Source organism: Nicotiana tabacum, chromosome 7 (assembly GCF_000715075.1).
Source record: "Nicotiana tabacum cultivar K326 chromosome 7, ASM71507v2, whole genome shotgun sequence".
NCBI lineage: Eukaryota > Viridiplantae > Streptophyta > Magnoliopsida > Solanales > Solanaceae > Nicotiana > Nicotiana tabacum.
In genome coordinates, this window is record NC_134086.1 from 86,655,461 (window position 1) to 86,675,962 (window position 20,502).

Here is a 20,502-nt window from a genome sequence, read left to right on the forward strand (position 1 = left end):
ATAGGATGACATTGAAAATAAGGCCTTAATTTTCTAGATGTCATAATTAATGCAAGTGCAAGCTTCTCCAATTGAGGGTACCGTGTCTCCGCATCTAACAAAGATTTGCTAACATAATAGATCGGAGATTGTTTACCTTGGTCCTCACGGACTAAAATGGCACTTACCACTACTTCTAAAACAGCAAGGTAGATGAGCAGTCTTTCCCCAGCCTTTGGTTTTGCGAGCAATGGTGAATTTGATAAGTATATCTTCAAATTTTTGAGTGTTTGCTGACATTCCTCGTTCCATTCAAAGTGATCTTGCTTTTTAAGAGCTGAAAAGAATTTAAAGCACTTTTCTGATGATTTAGAAATGAATCTTCTCAAGGTTGCAATTCTTCCTGTCTACCTCTGCACTTCTTTTTTGCTTGAAAGCATATCAGGAATTTCTTCAATGGCCTTAATCTGTGCGGGATTCACTTTAATACCACGGTTAGAAACAAGAAAACCCAAAAACTTACCTAACGCGACACCAAATGCACATTTCTCCGGATTTAATTTCATATTAAATTTGCGCAAAATCTGAAATGTATCGGACAAATGTGATATATGATCTCTCGAATGCTGAGTTTTAACGAGCATATCGTCTATATAAACCTCCATGGTTTTTCCCAGATGTTCTTGAAATATTTTAGTAACCAGCCTTTGATATATTGCACCAACATTTTTTAGACCAAAAGACATTACTTTATAACAGTAAGTCCCCCTGTCTGTTATGAATGAAGTTTTTTCCTCATCTACGGATCCATTTTGATCTGATTGTACCCTGAATATGCATCTAAAAAACTTAATAGTTCATGCCTTGCAGTAGCATCAATTAGTTGATCTATATATGGTAGCAGAAAAGAATCTTTAGGACAAGCTTTATTAAGGTCTGTGTAATCCACACAAACTCGCCACTTACCATTCTTCTTTGGAACTACAATAGTATTGGCTAACCAATTAGGATACTTTACCTCGCGGATGGATCCAATCTTTAGCAATTTTTGAACCTCTTCTTGAATCACCTGATTCTTGAAAGTTCCTTGCTTTCTTTTCTTTTGTTTGATAGGAGGGTACGTTGGGTCTTCATTCAATTTGTGAGTCATTACCTCCGGTGGTATTCCTGTCATGTCAGAGTGGGACCAAGCAAAACAGTCCACGTTAGTTTTCAAAAATTCAATTAACTTACCTCTCATGCCTTGGCTTAGATTGGCCCCTACATAGACATTCTTATCAGGCCATTGTGCAAATAACACCACAGCCTCCAGTTCTTCAATTGTTGTTTTGATATTTTTGTTTTCTTCTGGTTCTCAAATGGTATCAGGCCTTGAATCCACATCTGTCCGCCCTTGTTCAGTTGAGGTTTGTGTTGTGGTGCCCTCAACTGTCTTCTGTGATTGCTATTTTTCTTCTTTTTTCATACTTGAATTTGCTACAAAGTTGATGCTTCTGGATGTATGTTGATCCCTGCGAATTTGACATATTCCCTATGGTGATGAAAATTTAATAACTTGATGCAAGGTTGAAGGAACGACATCCATTTCGTGGATCCATGGTCTCCCAAGGATCATATTGTAAGCCATCTCCATATCTACTACTTGAAACTTTGTGTCTTTAACAACTCCTTCTGCGAATGTGGTGAGTGTTATCTCTCCTTTCGTCACAACACTAAAATTGTCAAATCCAAATAAAGTATGCACCTTTGGTATTAATTTATCCTCAGCTTGCATCTCACGTAATACTCAATCAAAACTCGTTTCACATTAGTATCATGTACAATTAAAGATATTATCAGGGCATCGTTATGAGGAGATAATACGCCATCCGTATCAGCATCATCAAATGTAATGTTGTCTTCCTCTAATACATGTCGCACCCGTTTCCCTTGGGTAATTGTGACTTTGGAAATTTTATTAGCTACAGTGTACGTTACGTCATTGATGTCTTCACCCCCATTTATAACGTTGACGATTCTTTTGGGAGAAGGTGGTTTAGGGGGTTCCTGCCTATCTTCATGTAAGCTTGCTTACCTTTCTCACTGAATAACTCGGTGAGATACCCTTGTTTTAATAAATGATCAACTTCACTTTGTAAAAATCTACAGTATGCTATTTTATGCCCGTGATCATTATGAAACTCACACCAATGATCAGGGTTGTGCCTGTTTGGATTCGATCTCATCTATTTTAGCCACCGTACCTTGTCACCCATGCTTCTCAAAACAGCTACGAGCTCGGAAGTGCTCACATTGAAATTGTAACTGCCAAATCTCGCCTTCAAATTTCTATCATCATCTCGTGACTCATGGGTGTTTTGATCATTCCTAAACCTTGATAAAGAGCCTGACTTTCTATTCCTTGATATGTGATCATACCTTTGATTATCCTGTTTTGACCGTGAATCTTTTCCCGCAGGTCCCATGTATGGCTCGTACCTATTTTTACCGGACCTTTTTCGGTTTCCGCCCATCTCGAATTTACTTTTTCTTCCTTTTGGAATCGTGGAACAATATCTTCTTCTATCCTTAGCTTCGTGTTATACCTGTTGTAAACGTCATTCCATGTTGTAGATGGGAATTCACGAAGACTTTCCTTGAGTCGCCTCGTAGCTTCTAAACTCTTTTCATTCAAATTACTTGTGAAAGCTATAGCTGCCCAATTATCAGGTACACGTGGTAATATCATTCTTTCACGTTGGAATCTATCCACGAACTCCCTAAGCAATTCTGAGTCTCCTTGCTTGATCTTGAAAATATTTTCCATTCTTTTTTTGACTATTTGAGCTCCCGAGTGAGCTTTAATGAAAGAATCTGCAAGCTCAACAAAAGAATTTATTGAATTTTCGGGTAAAAGAGAATACCACGTTAATGCACCCTTGGTGAGTGTTTCCCGAATTTTTTGACTAATACTGATTCAATCTCCTGCTTGGTCAAGTCGTTGCCTCTTACGCCTGTTATGAATGTAGCCACGTGGTCTCGTGGGTCTGTTGTTCCATCGTATTTTGGAATATCAGTTATTTTGAATTTATTTGGAATTGGGAGGGGAGCAGCACTTGGCTTCCAGAGTTGTTGCGAATATTTATTCGTATCTATCCCTTTGATTACGGACGGCACCCCGGGTATTTGCTCTATGCGGTCACTTTTCTCCTTGAGCTGTTTCTGCAATGTTAGTACTAAATTTTGTAAATCAGAATTGACTAAGTTACCTGGTTCTCCCTTCTGTGATTCGTTGGGGGTTCCACCACTACCTGAATTAACAAGCCCAGAACGAGGGTTCTCCAAAGTGTTGTTATTTGAAGTGGGTGTGGGTGGTGCAGCAGGTAACTGGCTAGCAAAAGCCTCAAGAGCTTTATTGACATGTGCATCAATTAGTTTCTGCAAAGCTTCATCGATAGCTTCAACATTTTCAAATTGAGTGTTTCCATTTGTATGAGATCCATCATGAGAGCCTTCATGAGACCGCCGAGGAGAGCCTCGTGGAGAAGGGACCGGGGTTTGATTACCCTTTGGATTTCCCTGAAGTTGTTGGTTTCCTTGGTTTCCTTGAATGTTGTCATTGTTGTTCGACATGGTTGATGCAACAAGGAAAGTTAAGCTAAAAGAGGATAGATTATCATATTCCCGGTAACGGAACCAATTTGTTTAACCAAAAAAATGGGATTTCGGTTAAAGCTTTAATTTAGAAGAACTCGGGTTACTGATAATCAAAAGAATGTATGAAAGAAAGTAATTTGTCTAGCAATAAGGCAATTAGAAGAAAAGCAAGTAAATCGGTATATTCAGATAGTATTTCGTGTCCCTACAATTGATCCGTTCTCTCCCTTTTATAGCTATTTTGGAGATATGTGTTTTGCCTTTGTCATAATAAGGCCATTATGGACAATTAAAGACATTAAATGCTACGTTACATAATCATTGTATTTAATACATATTCTCTAACGTTTTTAGTATTTAAGTCTCATTAAATACTGTATTTGTACTCCCATGTAGTGTCAGATTCATTCCCCTTGATTCTTGGACTTAAATAAGTATGAGCGTTGAGTCTTTTGGATAACTGCTCGTGCCTCTTCCTTTGCCTCTGCTCGTATTTGTTGCAACTCGTGCCTCTTTTCCAGTTGTAACTCTTTGATTAGTTTATGTGTCATGACGCATCATCTTTACACCACTTTAATACGTAAACTCAATTTTTCTCAATACAAAAGAAAGTGACTGAACCCATTTGTTTGCCAACAAATGTCACTAAACTTTTGATCATATCTGTAGCTTTCAAGAAACTTATGAGATCTATTGCAACATTGCAAGTTCTTGAAAATCAGAATAGTCCAGAATATTACTTTTTTTTTCCCGTAGATAAATAATTTGTTTGGTCAAGCTTCTACTAAACTAAAAGTGCCTATTTTTTTTAAAATTTTTAAAAAGAAGTGCTTATTTTGGAGACTTCTTGGCTATTGCCTGCGGCGATTTTACTCTATAATTTAGCTTTCATTCGAACAGTATATGTATTTTAAAAATTCACTAAATTAATAAATTAAATAATAGATTCTGAACTTGGTAAATCAAATAAGCTGAGTAGAGTACTCAAATCTATAATACTTAAATCTCGGATTTGCCCCTGCTTGGACAATTTATTGGGGGGGGGGGGGAGGGGTCAAAAACTCAAATCTATAATATTTAAATCTCGGATTTGCCCCTGCTTGGACAATTTATAATGGGGGGAGGGTTAGTACTTTGGAGTGGTTAAAGAAAGTTATTTTATTTATGAAAAAGCGAACTTTTATAAAATAAAAACAAAAGTTGTTCTAAATCTTTATTCATATTGTCAAAGATACACTTGCCAAAATTTATATTTACCAGTTATCTTCATAGTATGAACAAACACTAATATCATGCAATATCAATAACACAAAATTTATGATAAAGGTCCCGTAAACATACTCCATCTCTCTATTTTATAATTTTAGATTTACAATTGAAGTAAACGAAATTTAAATTAGTTAAAGTTTCTCGTAATAAATACTTCAAATCTATTTAAGTAATAATGATTTTAAAGTGGATCTTTACTTGTTTTTTTAATTTGCCGCTCAAAATCACTTCTTTTAAAAAGACTAGTCTTAGAATACGCGCGTTGCGCGTGTTATCCCACCTCAAGAAATATAATATTTTGAAGAATTATATAAATTTTATATTATTATGGTTTAAGTTATCAAAAATAAGAGGTAAAGTTAAAAATTATAAGTTTCTAAAAATAATAATTGTTGATCCTATTTAGCTAACTCAAAAAAAAGTCTATCCCATATAAGTTCTTAATCATCTCATTCAATTGACAGAAGATGCCTTCTTTTTTTCTCACGAGCAAAATGTAATTTGTTCTATTTCTTTAATATATAAAAAACACCATAAGAATTATTTTCAACATATTAAAAAAATAAATTACTATCACAAAAAGTAAATTCAACCGCTACATTTTAATTAATCTACTCTTTTTGTTTTTAACTTTCCATGTATGAAATTATATGTATAAATTTATTCAAGAGTATTACAGAATTTTGCAGTTGATGCTTATTACTATATTATAATCGATTTTGCATTAATTTTTATTCATTCCACCGCAAATGCTATTCCTATAAAAACAATCTAATTTTTGTATCTAAAAGTTTTGTCAACGGAAAAAAAGGGTTTACTTATATGATGAGTTTGGAAAGAAATTGAATGGGATTTATGTTTTTAATTTGTTAATTCAAATTTTTAATATTAATTCTTATTAAAAGAAATGATTTAATTTTTGTTGATTGAAATTAATATATTAACTCATTACATGTTTTAAATATTTGACTATAGTTATAATTTTATTTAGAATTATATTTTTCAAGAATAATAAATCAATCTAATATTTAAGTTTGGATATTTGTATTTGCAAAGTTATTCGTGTTTTTTAAGGGGGAAGTGCACGTTTAGCCACTAATAACACATGTATTTACTTTTAAGTCACTATTTAAAATGTCTTTAGTCTTTAGCCACTGCTTTAATAAATTTTAATTGTCCGGATGAAAATACCCTTCTGCTCATGTCCTTAACTTTTGAACTTAATTTCAGGACTTCAGGACTACATGTCCTTAACTTTTAAACTTGGAACTCTAAGTTCAGGACTTCAGGACTTTTGAACTTGTAACCGTAAGTTCAGGACCAAGTGTCCTTAACTTTTGAGCTTGTTAGTCTAAGTTCAGGACCTATTGTCCTTAACTTTTGGGCTTCTTAGCCTAAGTTCAGGACTTAATGTCTTTAACTTTTGAGCTTGTTAATCTAAGCTCAGGACTTCAGGACCTATTGTCCTTAATTTTTGAACTTGTAACTGTAAGTTCATGACCAATTGTACTTAACTTTTGGGTTTCTTAGCCTAAGATCAGGACCTATTGTCCTTAACTTTTGAGCTTGTTAGTCTAAGTTCAGGACTTCAGGACCTATTGTTCTTAACTTTTGAACTTGTAACTGTAAGTTCAGGACCAAGTGTCCTTAACTTTTGAACTTGTAATTTTAAGTTCAGGACCAAGTGTCCTTAACTTTTGAACTTGAAACTCGAAATTCAGGACCATGTGTCCTTAACTTTTGAACTTGTAACTGTAAGTTCAGGATCCATAACGTAGCAGAAAATCAAACATTATTTGTATCTTTTCACAAAATAAATAAATAATAATAATAATTGCAATTTACATATAAGATTGATGTCAAATTACACAATCTTTTTGAATCAAGTTGTTTTCTTTATTTGCTTCTTTAATGGTAATTTTGTAGCCTCTTGCTTCCTTTCTGGCAACTATGGAGGAATACATACGAGAAGCACCACAGACAGGTTCCACGTCAAGTAGGAGGCCGGTGAGAACTGGAAAATATCCTGGATATACACTTTTGAGCTATCAACATTCTCTTTTTAGTTTTTTCCTATTTGATCACAGAAACAAACATAACTAAGATATTTAAAAACTTGTACTAGTATGACTTATGTAGGTATTGATATTTGAACCTTTGCTCAAATGGTTCAGATCCATTGACAAGGAGTTTAGTAGGTAAAAGTAAAAGAGAGAATCCTACGCTTTTAGAGAACTGAAATTGGGGCCACTTTATAAACCAGTTTCATTTAAGAGAAGCAACCATTTTTAAGAACCCGTCCATAGAAATTAACCCTCAAAACTCCTATGTCTGTGATACCACTATATTTTCGTTTGGGAAGGAGAGGGTAACAACGTCCTTGCATATTAATTTTAATAAGCTAGTGACTATTTTTGCTCAGCATTAAAAATGCTGGATAAAAAATAAATACCACTTTAAATAGTGGCTATCCCAATTTTTACTTTTTTTAACTATTGCCAACAGCCCAACACCTCTCTCTTTTATGTTTTTATAGTTACTTGTTGAAATTAAGGTTACTGGGGACATGACCCTAAACAGGGAATTGTGGAGATCGAGCATTAATGTTGTAGGTTAGGGAAATTGTGATGTCTTTTTTACAGCGTACTAGAGTGAGACTAGCCAGTTAGGAGTTAGTCTTAAGATGCTATTGATCAACTACTGATGATGAGCTTTATCTGTTGTGTATTAATACCTTACATCTTTCTCGTATTTCCTATATCTCTTATATTGCTGTTACTTTATTTTTATGGTATTTATGTTATGTTATGGATTTAATGGTATTTTATGTTGTTTTATTATGAGTCTATTGATAGTACTAATATAGTGTCTCTTGTTGCCTCTTTGAGCCGAGGGTCTCCTGGAAACAGCCTCTCTGCCCCTCGGGTAGAGGTAAGGTCTGCGTACATATTACCCTCCCCAGACCCCACTTGTGGGATTACACTGGATTGTTGTTGTTGTTGTTATTGAGTTTAATTTCAAGAAAATTGAGGTGTAATTAATATTATAGTATGAGATAAATTATACAAATTAATATTAATAATTAATCACTCTCTCATATTTAGTTGAAAAGTCTTGTTCATGTCTACAATGGTTTCCATCATTTAACTTTGTGGCATTTTATATTTTTCCTCCTCGTAATAGCATAAGTAACATTAAGTTGGTCTATATAAGGAAAACCACATAAATTAGTAACAATTTTTAAACGCACGTACCACTGATATTGGGTTGTTGATAGTTTTTCCTTTCCTTTTTTTTAAACAATTTATTTTTCAATTGATTTTAATGTCCTAAATATTAGGATTTCTTACCTAATTCAAATAAGGAAGAATTTAAAGCACAAAATTTAGTTGATCTAAAATTTCTAAATATTAGGAAACAATTTTAAATGTCGATTTTGTCCAATATTAACGCTATTTGAAAGGGATAAAAAAGGCGAACGACATTTCGTTAAGGTCGAACGACATTTCGTTAAGGGCGTTCGTGCTTTTAATATAGTATATAGAATTAGCCTAACAAAATTATTTTTACATTGTTAATAAATGTGCTTCTCGAATATTTTGATCAAACACAACCGGCTAATATCTAAAAAAAATTCTTCTGAAATTTCATTTAACAATAATCGTTTTTTCAAAATAAACAAATTTGAAAACTAGGCCGCACATGCACTCTAAAAGAAATTTACTTCATTAATTTTCTAACATAATAATAATCGAGCGAAATAAATACTAAATAATTGAATAATCATAAAACCTTTTTTCTTCAAGCTCCTTTCCACCTCAAATAGTCTGTTGTTTTTCCTTTCCTTGCTCCATTATTCATTTCTTTTCAAAATCGCTGTTCCCATTTTGTTTGTTTCCTCTTTCTTTTTTATAATCTCTAGGACTCGGTACGTAGCAGATCGAAAATTTCAAATAAATAAATCAAAATTTCATAAAGTCGATAAAGAGTAGATCGACAAATTTCGAGGGCTTTCTCTTTCATTTCTCTTCTTTTCTTCTTCTTCTTCTTCTTCTTCTTCTTCTTCTTCTTCTTCTTCTTCTTTCCCACAAGGAAAAGAAAGAAAGAAAACTAAAGGGCTTTTGTGGGTTGTGGAAAAAATATTCACAAAATTTATTCAAGAAATATATTGGAAAAAAGGTTCTTAATTCTTGTAGTTGAAATTTTGAGTTGTAGAAAATGAGTTCTTCGGATCTGGTAGCAGCGAGCATACAGGGTAATCTGGATGAGCAGATTTCTCAGTTAATGCAGTGCAAGCCTCTCTCTGAGCCTGATGTATTTACTTCTTTCTTTTCTTTATTTACACATTTTTTCATTTCTGGATCTGAGATGATATTTTTTTTTATATTTGTTTTTTAGAAAATATCTTTTCTTGGATCAATATTATCTATACAAGATTAATATAACGTATTTGCTGATACTTCAGAATATAGATTGGATTCTTAGATGTCTTTATATACTCATTGAACTCTGAACTTGTTGTGAGTCATTTAATGTTAAATATTTTTTTTAAAAATCATCCTTTTTGGCAAATTCTGAATTGAGTTTGTAAAGGAAGCAAATTCTTTTCTGTAAAAATGATATATATGTTCTGTTTTTTTGGCAATGTAATAATTTTTATTACATTTGAGTAATAGTTGTTTATTCCTTTGATGTTTGGCAAAGCACTGTCTGAAGTGTTTCATAAAGGGTAGAAATTTCAAGTTTTTTTGTTGATTTAGTCCACTAGTGACTGTTGTTTGGTTTCTCAAGTTGCCATAGTTCTGCTTGCTATATTCTAATATTCTCTTTCCTGGAGTTGCAGTTATTCCAGTGTGGAGTTTCTGTAATAAGCTCGTGATATTAGACTGACCATGAAGCTCAATTGATTGCAAATTATTTCTTTGAATATGATGTTTCATGCATTGTTTCTTTATTTTCTATCCGGTGTTAGTGTATGTTAGCAGAATGAAAAGGGTATTCACAGCTAATCTCTTATGTGCTCTGATTTAGGTTAGAGCATTATGCGAGAAGGCCAAAGAGATACTAATGGAAGAAAGTAATGTTCAGGTATAAACTTTTACATGCTCAAAAATTTTCTGTTGCTTGTACTGTGTGTTCAAAAATTACTACCAAGATGTAGGCTCTTCTCACTACTCTTTTCCCCGTCTTCTTGAAAAGGTATATCTGTTTTGGTTAAATGGCAGTTACAGTTCTGTAAAAATAGATGCACTTTTTTGTCATTTGCCAGTTATAAAAAGTCCCACGCTTTTTGCTCGCTTTTCTCCTTTTTGCCTTCTTTTATTTCAAGATCTCGGTGATGACTAGTTATTCTTCCCCTTGTGATAAGAGCATTCTTACCGCGTATCTGTATGATGCACTGATCAGCTTATATTACCTATAAATGTATGTCTTCCGATTTCATGAGATTATGTATTTACTCTTTGGCCTGATTTTGATTTGTTCTTATTTTTTGTTTTGCAGCCAGTAAAAAGCCCTGTGACTATATGTGGTGATATCCACGGACAATTCCATGATCTCGCCGAGCTTTTTAGGATTGGTGGACAGGTAATTGCTAATTTCTTCTTGGTGTAGACACCTTTATCACTATTTTCTGTGGATGGCGGATAAAGGCATTTATTTATGTAGGTATAAGAAAAAAATGTAGGAACAAAAAGGAAAAGATTATATGTCTAATTTTTTTTTATATAATCGTGGTGTCCGGGTCAGCTTGCGCACAGAAAGGGAAAAACTAATTTGAGTGTCAAGATGCAATTAGTTCATCTTAAGAATAGAAATCTCTCTTACCAAACACTGTTAAATTAGAGGTGGCAGGTGGTTAATTTACAGTATTACAACATCTGTGTTTGCATTGTTAAATGGCTGTCTTCTTATGTTTGTACCATGAGATTTTCTTCTATGATATGATAATAAACACGTGATGGATATTAGGCATTTATAGGTTTACCTTTCTAGTACGAATCTAGCTTGCAATAGCAACACGTGCTGTTTGATTACTGTAACAATTTCATTTCAAGCCCATCTGTACTTATTAGTGGCTTGACTTTGCTGGCCACTGCATTTATGCATGGGAAATTACAGAGACGTACCGTCATTTGTTTTCTTTTATTATGGAGACAGAAATAGTCGTGGATAACTAGATTATAAGATCCTTCAGGATGAGTTTAGAGAATCTTATTCTCTCTCCTTTTCCTAATTGAAGAAATAATTGGAAAATAAGAAGGCAAGTACATGTGAAAAATCACCCATCCAAACGGTGTCAAACTTTAGGCACTTATTGCATAATTGGGTTTGTATTCTTTGAAAACTAAGGGAAGTTAGAAAAAGCAAAGCAAAGAAGAGTGGGATTCCCAATTGAGTTCCCATCTGCCTAAACCTTGGTGGGTTTATTGGTGCGAGGTAACAGGTGGGCACAAGCTAGTCTGAATACCACCGCTATTAAAAGAAAAAAGTAAAGGGGGGGGGGGATGTGAGGGAAAGTTTTTTTCTTTCATTTGTTTGGTTGAGTGGAAATAAGTAGACAGAAATATATGATAAGCTTCACCTTTGTTGAAATAATTAATGTGGGCCCAAGAGGAAAAGAAAGGTTTTGTCTTTTTCTCTCTCTCCATGGATATATAAAGCTAACTAGGTAAAATAAAAACTTGTGACTTTCCATTGACTAGTTTCTGAACATAGTCATCATTCTCATAGAGGGATTTTATCCATGTAATTTTCATGATACCTTTATTATGTCTAATGCATTTATTACGTGTCTGATCATGTTCTTATTTCAGTTTAATTTTCTTATTGGCAGTGTCCAGATACAAATTATCTGTTTATGGGTGATTACGTCGACCGTGGATATTATTCAGTCGAAACTGTTACCGTAAGTATTTAAAGAATGTCTTAATCTGCTGCATTTGTTACATATAATTTCACGTGAGATTCCAAATGTAGTAATAGTTTCTCCATATAAATATATATGGGGAGACTACTGTATTCATAAATTTGAATTGGTGATGGTAAAGGATTCTGCCGGAATCATGTAATGTTGAGATTTTCCTTTACATAAGTTTTTGACCAGTTGTTGAGTACTCATGTAGGGTATAGTAAGCAGACAGTAAAAATTAAAAAACAAAAACAGAAAAATACCTTCACATGCTTTTTTCCTTCTTTTAGTTAAAGTTCAAAACAAACTATCTTGTCTTCACTCATTTCAATTACTACTATACTGAATAATCCCTAGCTCCCTTCAATGTGATCATCTATCAGAACTTCCATTATCTCAATGCTGGTCAAGGGATGCTGACTAAAATTGGATGTGGAATATGTCATATCATTGTTCTATGTCTTCTCAGTTTTAAAAGGCTAGCCCGGTGTACAAGGCATCCCGCGTTCATGCAGGGTACGAGGAAGGGACACACCCAAGAGGTGTGATGTAGACAACCTACCCTAATGCAAGCATTAATGGCTGCTTCTATGGCTCGAACTCGTGACCTATACGTCTTCTTGATTTTGTCTCTTAAAACATACGAGGGCTTTCCACTTTTTCATTGTCTATAATAGTGTCTGATTTATTAGGTCATGACCTGCATTTGTCTGAATAACTTTTGGCTTAAAATCTGAGTAGCTGAAGAGTTTATGTAAACTTGATTTTACAGCTATTGGTAGCTTTGAAAGTACGTTATCCTCAGCGATTAACAATTCTCAGAGGAAATCATGAAAGCCGACAGGTATCAATGAAATTATTTTTCGAGATCTCTTGCTTTTAATATTGTTGGGCCAATTGTTTCATTTTGCTTTCTGGTTTAATCATCCTTTTCATTGGAGTTGAAGCAGGTTTCTGGTTAGAATTAGTTTATTGAATAGTTTATCTTACAGTCTTACATATAGGTTCATCTTTCATTCTATTTAATACTGGTGCATGATGGTTTCCTCATGATCTTTTATAATAGATCTTCTCATTCATTCCATTTTTGTTGTGATTTTCTTTTTCCCCTCTTTGCTCCAATCTTTTTATATTAGTTCTCCCTTCCTTGGGATTGTGGGTTGATGGCTGTGGACAGGAATGGCCATGTACAGGATGTTGACTTTGACAAGTGATTTTTTTGTGTAGCACCTGGTTAAAGCTATTCTCACAAGATCTTTGTTACACTCCATATATCTGTATCCAATGAATATCTTCTAGCAAAATTTTCTGGTAGAATTTCTGCTAGGTGCTTTGACTTCCAACCTTGATTTGGGATTGAGGCGTAGTTGATTGATTGCTTGAGTTCCAACCCTAGCCCAACATTTCTGAGCTTTCATTTACCTTGATTTTCAAAGTTTTATTTGCTAACTCTGGCCCCAGTTTACCTGTTTTTGGATCACATTTTGGTGTCAATTTCCTCCATTTTCAAGGAGTACTTGGTCACTGGCAAACTGATGGGAAGATGTGATAGCTTTCTGTTGACTGAGGATGTAGTGAAAATTTAGCGAGGAACTTTTTACTCGTGCTCTTTTAAATTAAGCCAATCTTTTGCTGAATGACATTTGCTGAATGTTACATCCTTAATGCAGATCACACAAGTCTATGGGTTCTATGATGAGTGCTTGCGGAAGTGAGTTCTTTAGACTATGGTGCTATATCCAGTCCCAAGTAAATTCTATCTTGCTGTTAATGTTGCTTAATTTGGTAAAACTTAGCTGATTTCATTCCAAAGATAAGCATGTGAACACCAGACCATGTAAAGGTCTGGTGTTCTACACTTCTCTTAATTTGTTGAGCACAGGACATCTATATATAGAATTTTTCGCCGAGAGAAAAATCTGGAAACTAAAAGCACCTATTGGGAAAAAGGGGAAGACAAAATCTGAAACAGTAATATTTAAGATAATAAGTTAAAAAAAGAGTTCATGACTCGTAACAAAGCTTCTTTACCATATACCAAGTTTAGTGTTTGCTGTTGCATTATGTCTCATACATTGATTTTTCTCTTATAACAGTTTTTATGCATTAAGAAATATTATATATTTGTCAAATGCTGATTGAGTACTCATAAGCCTATTTGATAAAGCCGCAAGCTAAATACAGCTCCTAAAGTTAGGAGCGGCTTCCAGTTTATTCCTCTGTATTTTAATGCTTATTGTTACAATATCCTCACTAGTTCATTTAATTGTTCATTCTTTTTTTATGAATTTGCTGCGTCAAATTCTTAGCTTTTATAAGGAGGCCAGGCTATACCCTCCTTTCAAACTGTAACTTTTGTATCTACAAGTGGTAATAAGAACTTGGAATTAAAAAAAAAGTTCATTCTTGTGTGCTAAATTTATATGTGGAAGGTTTTTATAATTGTTACCCTTTCATGATATTTGGGGGTGTGGAGTGGGGAATGGAATTAATGCCCATAAGGAGGCAGGTCTTAAAAATTGCTTTCCGGGGGCGAGAAAGATTGTGTTGTTTGACTTTTTTATCCTTGCTCTTTTATACCTGTTTAATACTTTTTTATCTGTTAGGATTTATTCTGATTTAATTTTAGCTAACTTCATATATTTTGCCTGCACACAGATATGAGAGCTTATGCTTAGATATAGAGCTGATTTCTGTGGCTCTGGTTGATGGTGTGGTCATTTGTGTATTCTCTTCCTCTTGTATACATCTGATACTGATATGTAAAGCATTTTATTTTCTTGACAGGTACGGCAATGCTAATGTCTGGAAAACATTTACTGATCTATTTGATTATTTCCCTTTGACAGCATTGGTTAGTTAATCATCACTCTTGATACTTTATCCAAAAATAAAGAAAGACAATCATCACTCTTGATTAATCTTTACAGTCTTTTAGACCATCTTATCTTAACAGCAATGTGTACCCTGCTATAACATTACCTTGTATCCGAGCTCATAGTTTAAGCTTTTTACATTGTTTTATTAACTTTTCCTAAAACTATTAAATCCACACAGTAGCTGCTTAAAGATGTTCCTTAATTCCTGTAGTATAAAGTGTTAGTTTCTTGTTTGTTTCTGGAAGCTATCAGGCACTGCTTCATGTTCTCCTGCTTAATGAGCTGCTTCACTTTTGTTACTCATACATTCATCAGTAACTTCAAAAGGCCAAACAAATAAAACAGAGAGCTTCATGGAAAGCAATAGAAAATTATCGTACCAACTTAGACCAGATAATGCTAGGCAGTTGCAGCCCAAAACCTAGACTTTTCAAGCCAGACAATCTAGAAAATTGGGATATGTGGGGGGGGGGGGGAGCATTCCTTCTTTCTCTTCTTACGACACTGTTTATCCAAATCTCTATTACGAGGCGGAATGTCTTCATTTAAGAGGTTCCACTATTTGCAGGACGGAAATAAACCTTAAACAGGGTGCTTCTGCTTTGTGTTTCACATTAATTTCATAGGAATTTAATGCAAGTTAGAATTTCCTCATTTCTTTAGGAAAGAATAGCAGAGGATGATTTATTAAGGGCATGAATTCTTAGAATCAATATTGGAAAATGCCTTCTTGTTAGCTTAACATCTGCATACCAATATCAGAAGCCTTGGTTAGGTTGAATACTTCGCTGTAGATTAATCATCTGTACCAAGTTTTCCTACATTCTATCCGGCAAGTGCAGTTGCTTCAGATTGGCTTCTGTGGTTTTGGAAGATACAACTGCCTGTTGATGACTCATTTGATATATTTATGACTGCACTTGGACATTTACCATGATAAATGTCTCTTGTAAGTGGAAGAATTCCCTTTCGTTTACTCATGTTACCAATGTCAAATTCTAGGTTGAATCCGAAATTTTTTGTTTGCATGGAGGATTATCTCCATCTATTGAAACCCTTGATAATGTAAGAAGTTTTGACCGTGTCCAAGAAGTTCCCCATGAAGGGGCCATGTGTGATCTTTTGTGGTCAGACCCAGATGATCGTTGTGGCTGGGGGATGTCACCCCGCGGTGCTGGATACACTTTTGGGCAGGTATTTTTACTGTATACTTGAGGGTTCTTATTTCCATCCTCCATTCTTCTGATTTTTTCAGATTTTCATCTCGCAAACAAATAAATGCTGCACCTGCCTGTAATACAGGACATCTCCGAGCAATTTCACCAAACCAACAATCTAAAGCTGATAGCTCGAGCTCATCAGCTGGTCATGGAGGGATATAACTGGAGCCATGTAACTTTAATTACTTAATCCTTTTTATGCATCTTAAGATACCATTCCTTTGAAAAGTCCCTTGAGATTGTAACATCTGCCACAGGAACAAAAGGTTGTCACTATTTTTAGTGCACCAAATTATTGTTATCGATGTGGAAACATGGCCTCTATTTTGGAGGTTGACGACTGCAGAGGGCACACGTTTATCCAGGTGCTTATCCGTCTTTCTCCTTTGAGAAATGCCTTGCCGGATAATCTAACTTTGAGCCTTATATTCCCAGAAATAAATCTACTGACATCTCGCTGCAATTTTTGAATGTAACTGTGAAATGTAAGGTCTAATGTGGTCATATTATTACAAACCATGTCATTGCAGTTTGATCCAGCTCCAAGAAGGGGAGAACCGGATGTAACACGAAGAACCCCTGATTACTTCTTATAAAAATGGTCAACTATTTCTGTTGTCTCCCAATAGCTTGTTTTGCTATATTTTCCATCTGCTGTCGAGATATGAGCATAATTATGGCAAAGCTAGCTACTCTTGGGAGGTAATCCATGGACCAAGAAGCTTGTAAAACGCTAGACCAGGTCCCCTTGGTTTAAGTCATATTCTAACCTATGTTAGGAATTATTAGAGTGGGAAAGTGCAGCAAGCTGTATTGTATCATTTCATGGAGACTTCTTTTCGGTTGTTCCATTCATGTTCTGATCTTCAGTCTTAGTGTGATATTTCTCTCAAAGTTTTCATATGTTGTTGCAAGGAAGTATGTTGTGTAAAGTTAAAAATCCACTTTACAGTGTAACTTTTACCTTGTTAATGCAGCCGATCCTTGTGAAGTTGGTTTCTTTTCTTTGTGATGATCAACACTTGATGTAGTTAGACCATTTAGATGTTTTAGTTGTGGAGTTTATCTGGAGGATGCAAATTCAGTTGATGTGATGTAGACATGGTCTTCCATAATAGTTGGGGGGGTTTATTGGTATGGTTTGCCATATTCATTGAGTACGCAATCTGAAATCATTGACATTGATCAATAAGTTATGTAGAGTATGGAGCATGTTTTGTTACTTTAGAAGTTATTTAATTAGTGGTTTGAATTTCAGACACTGAACGGCAGTCTGGTTGTTGATTGAGAATATTCAAAATCTTAGTGGTGCGACCATTTATATGCGGTAGGTACTAGTGGAATAGTCATGAAGAGAAATTACGCTGCATGAACCTTTTAGACCCACCCTTTATCTTTTGATCCGTTAAAAAAAGTTTTGGAAAAATAGTTGCCAGAATTTAGAATCACTTTTTGGAATTAAACAGGCACTAAAAGATCCTATTTGTGCAAATTGCCCAATAGTCATTACAAGTTTTGCATCCTATATGCAAATTGCCCTATAATAGTCATGACTTGTTTTGCATCCTATATAAAAAGAAGTTACGACTTATTTTTTCATTCTTTTAAATTGTTAATATTGGTTAAAGGTGAAAGTATATCTATGAATGTAAGAACGTTATTAGGTAAATGAAAGAGTTATGATTTCTTTTAATAAAAACTGAACCAAATCAGAACATGAAGAACGACGCCTATTTGACGGGATAGACAAACCAAACTTGCTATGCTGCAAGTTGCTAGCAGTTATTTTATTAATAAGATGACATTTTACACTAATGAGAGGATTTAGTAATTCAGCTTCAACATAGAACTGAGGCCGCCATCGACAGCCAAATTATGACCGCTAATGTAAGCTGATTCATCTGACGCCAAGAAAAGTGCTGCTTGTGCGATATGCTCTGTGCTCAACGTAACACCTTTCAAGTGAGCATTTCCAGATATTCCAGCTTCCAACGAACCGGCATCATCGCACCCGTAGGCTTTGCATACGAGTGGCGTCGCAATGCCATAAGGGGATACGCCGTTCACCCTGATCCCGTGTAGCCCTAGCTCACGCGCCGCCGCTTTCACAATGCCTACGACTGCGTGCTTCGACGCTACGTAAGCCAACGAGGCTGCCCCAGCAAGAATAGCCTCAATGCTCGCGTTGCATATGATGGATCCCTTAACTTGTTTAGCAACCATGACTCTAGCTGCATGCTTGACGGCTAATGCGGTACCTCGCACATTGACGGCCATTGTCTTCTCAAATGCCGTCACATCCATGTCGAGAACACTGCAGAAGTTCAGTGTTCCGACATTGCTAAACATGATGTCGAGAGTGCCGTATTTTTCAACAGCGTAGGCGACAGTTTCCTCGACTTGTTTCTCGTCAGTGACGTCGCAGTGGCAGTAGCTGGCCATGTCTGTTCCAATGGACGCCACTACTTGGAGACCAAGTTCGTCTTGAATGTCCGCAATTACCACTCGAGCCCCATGTTCCACAAACAATCTTGCAGTTGCTTCTCCAATGCCACTTGCTGCACCAGTAATTACAGCCACTTTACCCTCCAACCTAGTGCAATAAAATGAGTAAACCAAATATTAGTACTAGTAATTAAGTTTTAGTTTTATGATGCATGCACATTTTACACTTCAAATTTGTACCGAGCTAAATAATTTGCATCTTTTCCAAATGCATGTATAAAGTAAAATGGAGTAGACATGTACGTTAGAGACGTCCTGCTGATAGTGAAACCATAAAGGAAACAGATTTGAGTAGGGGTGTACATGGACCGGGTTGATTCCCCTTTTATCAAAATCAAACCAAACCAACTATATCAGTTTGGATTGATTTGGTTTTGTTGGATTTTTCGGATTTTTCGGGTTTTTTGTTACTTAAATATTATTTCAATCTTACTTTATTCACTTTTTGATAAGTAAATATATGTTTAGTAAAAATATAAAAAATTGACAAGCATATTATCTATTAAAATATTATTATGAGAAAATTTTCTTAGTAACACATAATAGTTATTCTTTTTAGTCGTCTAACAATAATGTTTCGTTGATGTACACTTTCATGGTTAACCAAATTTAATAATTAAACATAAAAATCGATACGATACCTAAATAATAATAATCACTTCACATTCGAAAAAGATATAACAATTTAATAGATCTTAACATATGATATGAATATGGAAGAACAAAGAGATTTGACGCATTTCAGTAACACTTAATGAGAAAATGATCATACAACCCATTATTTAAGGTTAATAAATATGGAGCACTTCATATACTATTAAATATTATATCCCGCAAGATAATCCCAAATATTTCTAGATATTTTTTAAAGAAACTTCTATATAAAATCTTAAAAGTATATATAAAAATTATATATTTATATGTCGGTTTGGTTCTTTTTTTTTTTTTTTACTCAATACCAAACTAAATCAAACCAAATCTAGTCAGGTTTTTTAATCGATTTAGTTTAACTTTTCCGTTTGGTGCGGTTTTCCGATTCGATCTGTACACCCCTAGATTGAGACAGCTAGGTAATTCAAATGAGCAAGAGACAAGAAATTAAAAGGCCTATTAGCACCATTTAAATAATAGTAGTATATAATTACCTGAGCTTATTTGCCATTGCGAGTACAAGAGGAACTTCCTTGTTGCAACAACTGGTTACATTACTTGGTTTTTATAGAGTTGTCTGCTGGCTGAGGCTCCCCTCCAGCTACAGGACAATAACTTCTCCCGTGCATCCACAAATACTTACTCCCTTCAGTCCAAAATAAGTGATTTTTTGGCTTTTTTCTTGTTGTCCAAAATAAGTGATTTTTCCAGATTTCAAGAATGAATTAATTATTTTTTTTCCCACATTGCTCTTGGAGTAATTAATGTTAGAGTATGTGTTAGAAGTGTTTATGTGAAGAGACAATAAATGTTAATATGGTCAATTTCATTACTAATTAATGTTAAAAGGTGAATTTCTTAATATGTGTGAAAACAGCAAAAGAAAATCACTTATTTTGGACCGGAGGAAGTATATATTAATTCGGCAGCCGAATTGAACTGTTGTATTCAGTGCTTTTTTCTTTTCTTTTTTGGGGGGAATTAAGTTCTCCATTTAATTTTGTTGCTTCCTCAAAACTAACGTAGGGCGGGTAATGGGCATTTAAGAGGCATGAAATTAAGTATGCACATATATGATTAACACTTGGTAGACATGCAATATAAACCAGAATGCAAAAAACACTTGGTAGGCATGCAATATAATTGCTCTCTTCAACCAGAATGCATAATCACTCTTACATTCAATAATACCGTATACTCCCTCCGTTTCAAAAGGAATGAATCTTTATTTTTTGGGGAGTTAAATAAGGTTTTCTTTTATCATAATTTTTGCAAATAATTTTTAAGCTATTGCAATCTATAGTACTTTTCAAAATATGTAAATTTTATTTTAATTTTTTTTTTTTTATGTGAATTCACACCGAAAATTAATTAAGTTAACTCTCGTGCTGTGAAAAGATTCAAACAAATTAAAATGGATGGAGTATTAAATACTCAGGCTTCCTCAAAACTG

The 20,502-nt window shown here is 34.6% G+C and overlaps 2 protein-coding genes across 2 annotated transcripts; one reads left to right on the forward strand and one right to left on the reverse strand.

The window, feature by feature from the left end:
• The first annotated feature begins 8,987 nt into the window (after nt 1–8,987).
• LOC107781246 (serine/threonine-protein phosphatase PP2A-5 catalytic subunit) lies at nt 8,988–16,884 on the forward strand. The gene is given in 11 exon segments (NM_001325311.1): nt 8,988–9,198; nt 9,916–9,972; nt 10,387–10,470; nt 11,720–11,791; nt 12,567–12,638; nt 13,465–13,505; nt 14,582–14,648; nt 15,676–15,867; nt 15,976–16,065; nt 16,151–16,258; nt 16,424–16,884. Coding segments are annotated over 11 exon segments (945 nt in total). The 5' UTR covers nt 8,988–9,102; the 3' UTR covers nt 16,490–16,884.
• Nucleotides 16,885–17,608: 724 nt separating this feature from the next.
• On the reverse strand, nt 17,609–19,646 carry LOC107781249 (short-chain dehydrogenase reductase 3b-like). Its single transcript, XM_016601928.2, has 2 exons — nt 19,544–19,646; nt 17,609–18,486 (listed from the first exon to the last, which is right to left on the reverse strand). The coding sequence occupies exons 1-2, from the start codon at nt 19,558–19,560 to the stop codon at nt 17,718–17,720; spliced, it is 786 nt and encodes a 261-aa protein (XP_016457414.1). The 5' UTR covers nt 19,561–19,646; the 3' UTR covers nt 17,609–17,717.
• Between the last annotated feature and the right edge of the window lie 856 nt (nt 19,647–20,502).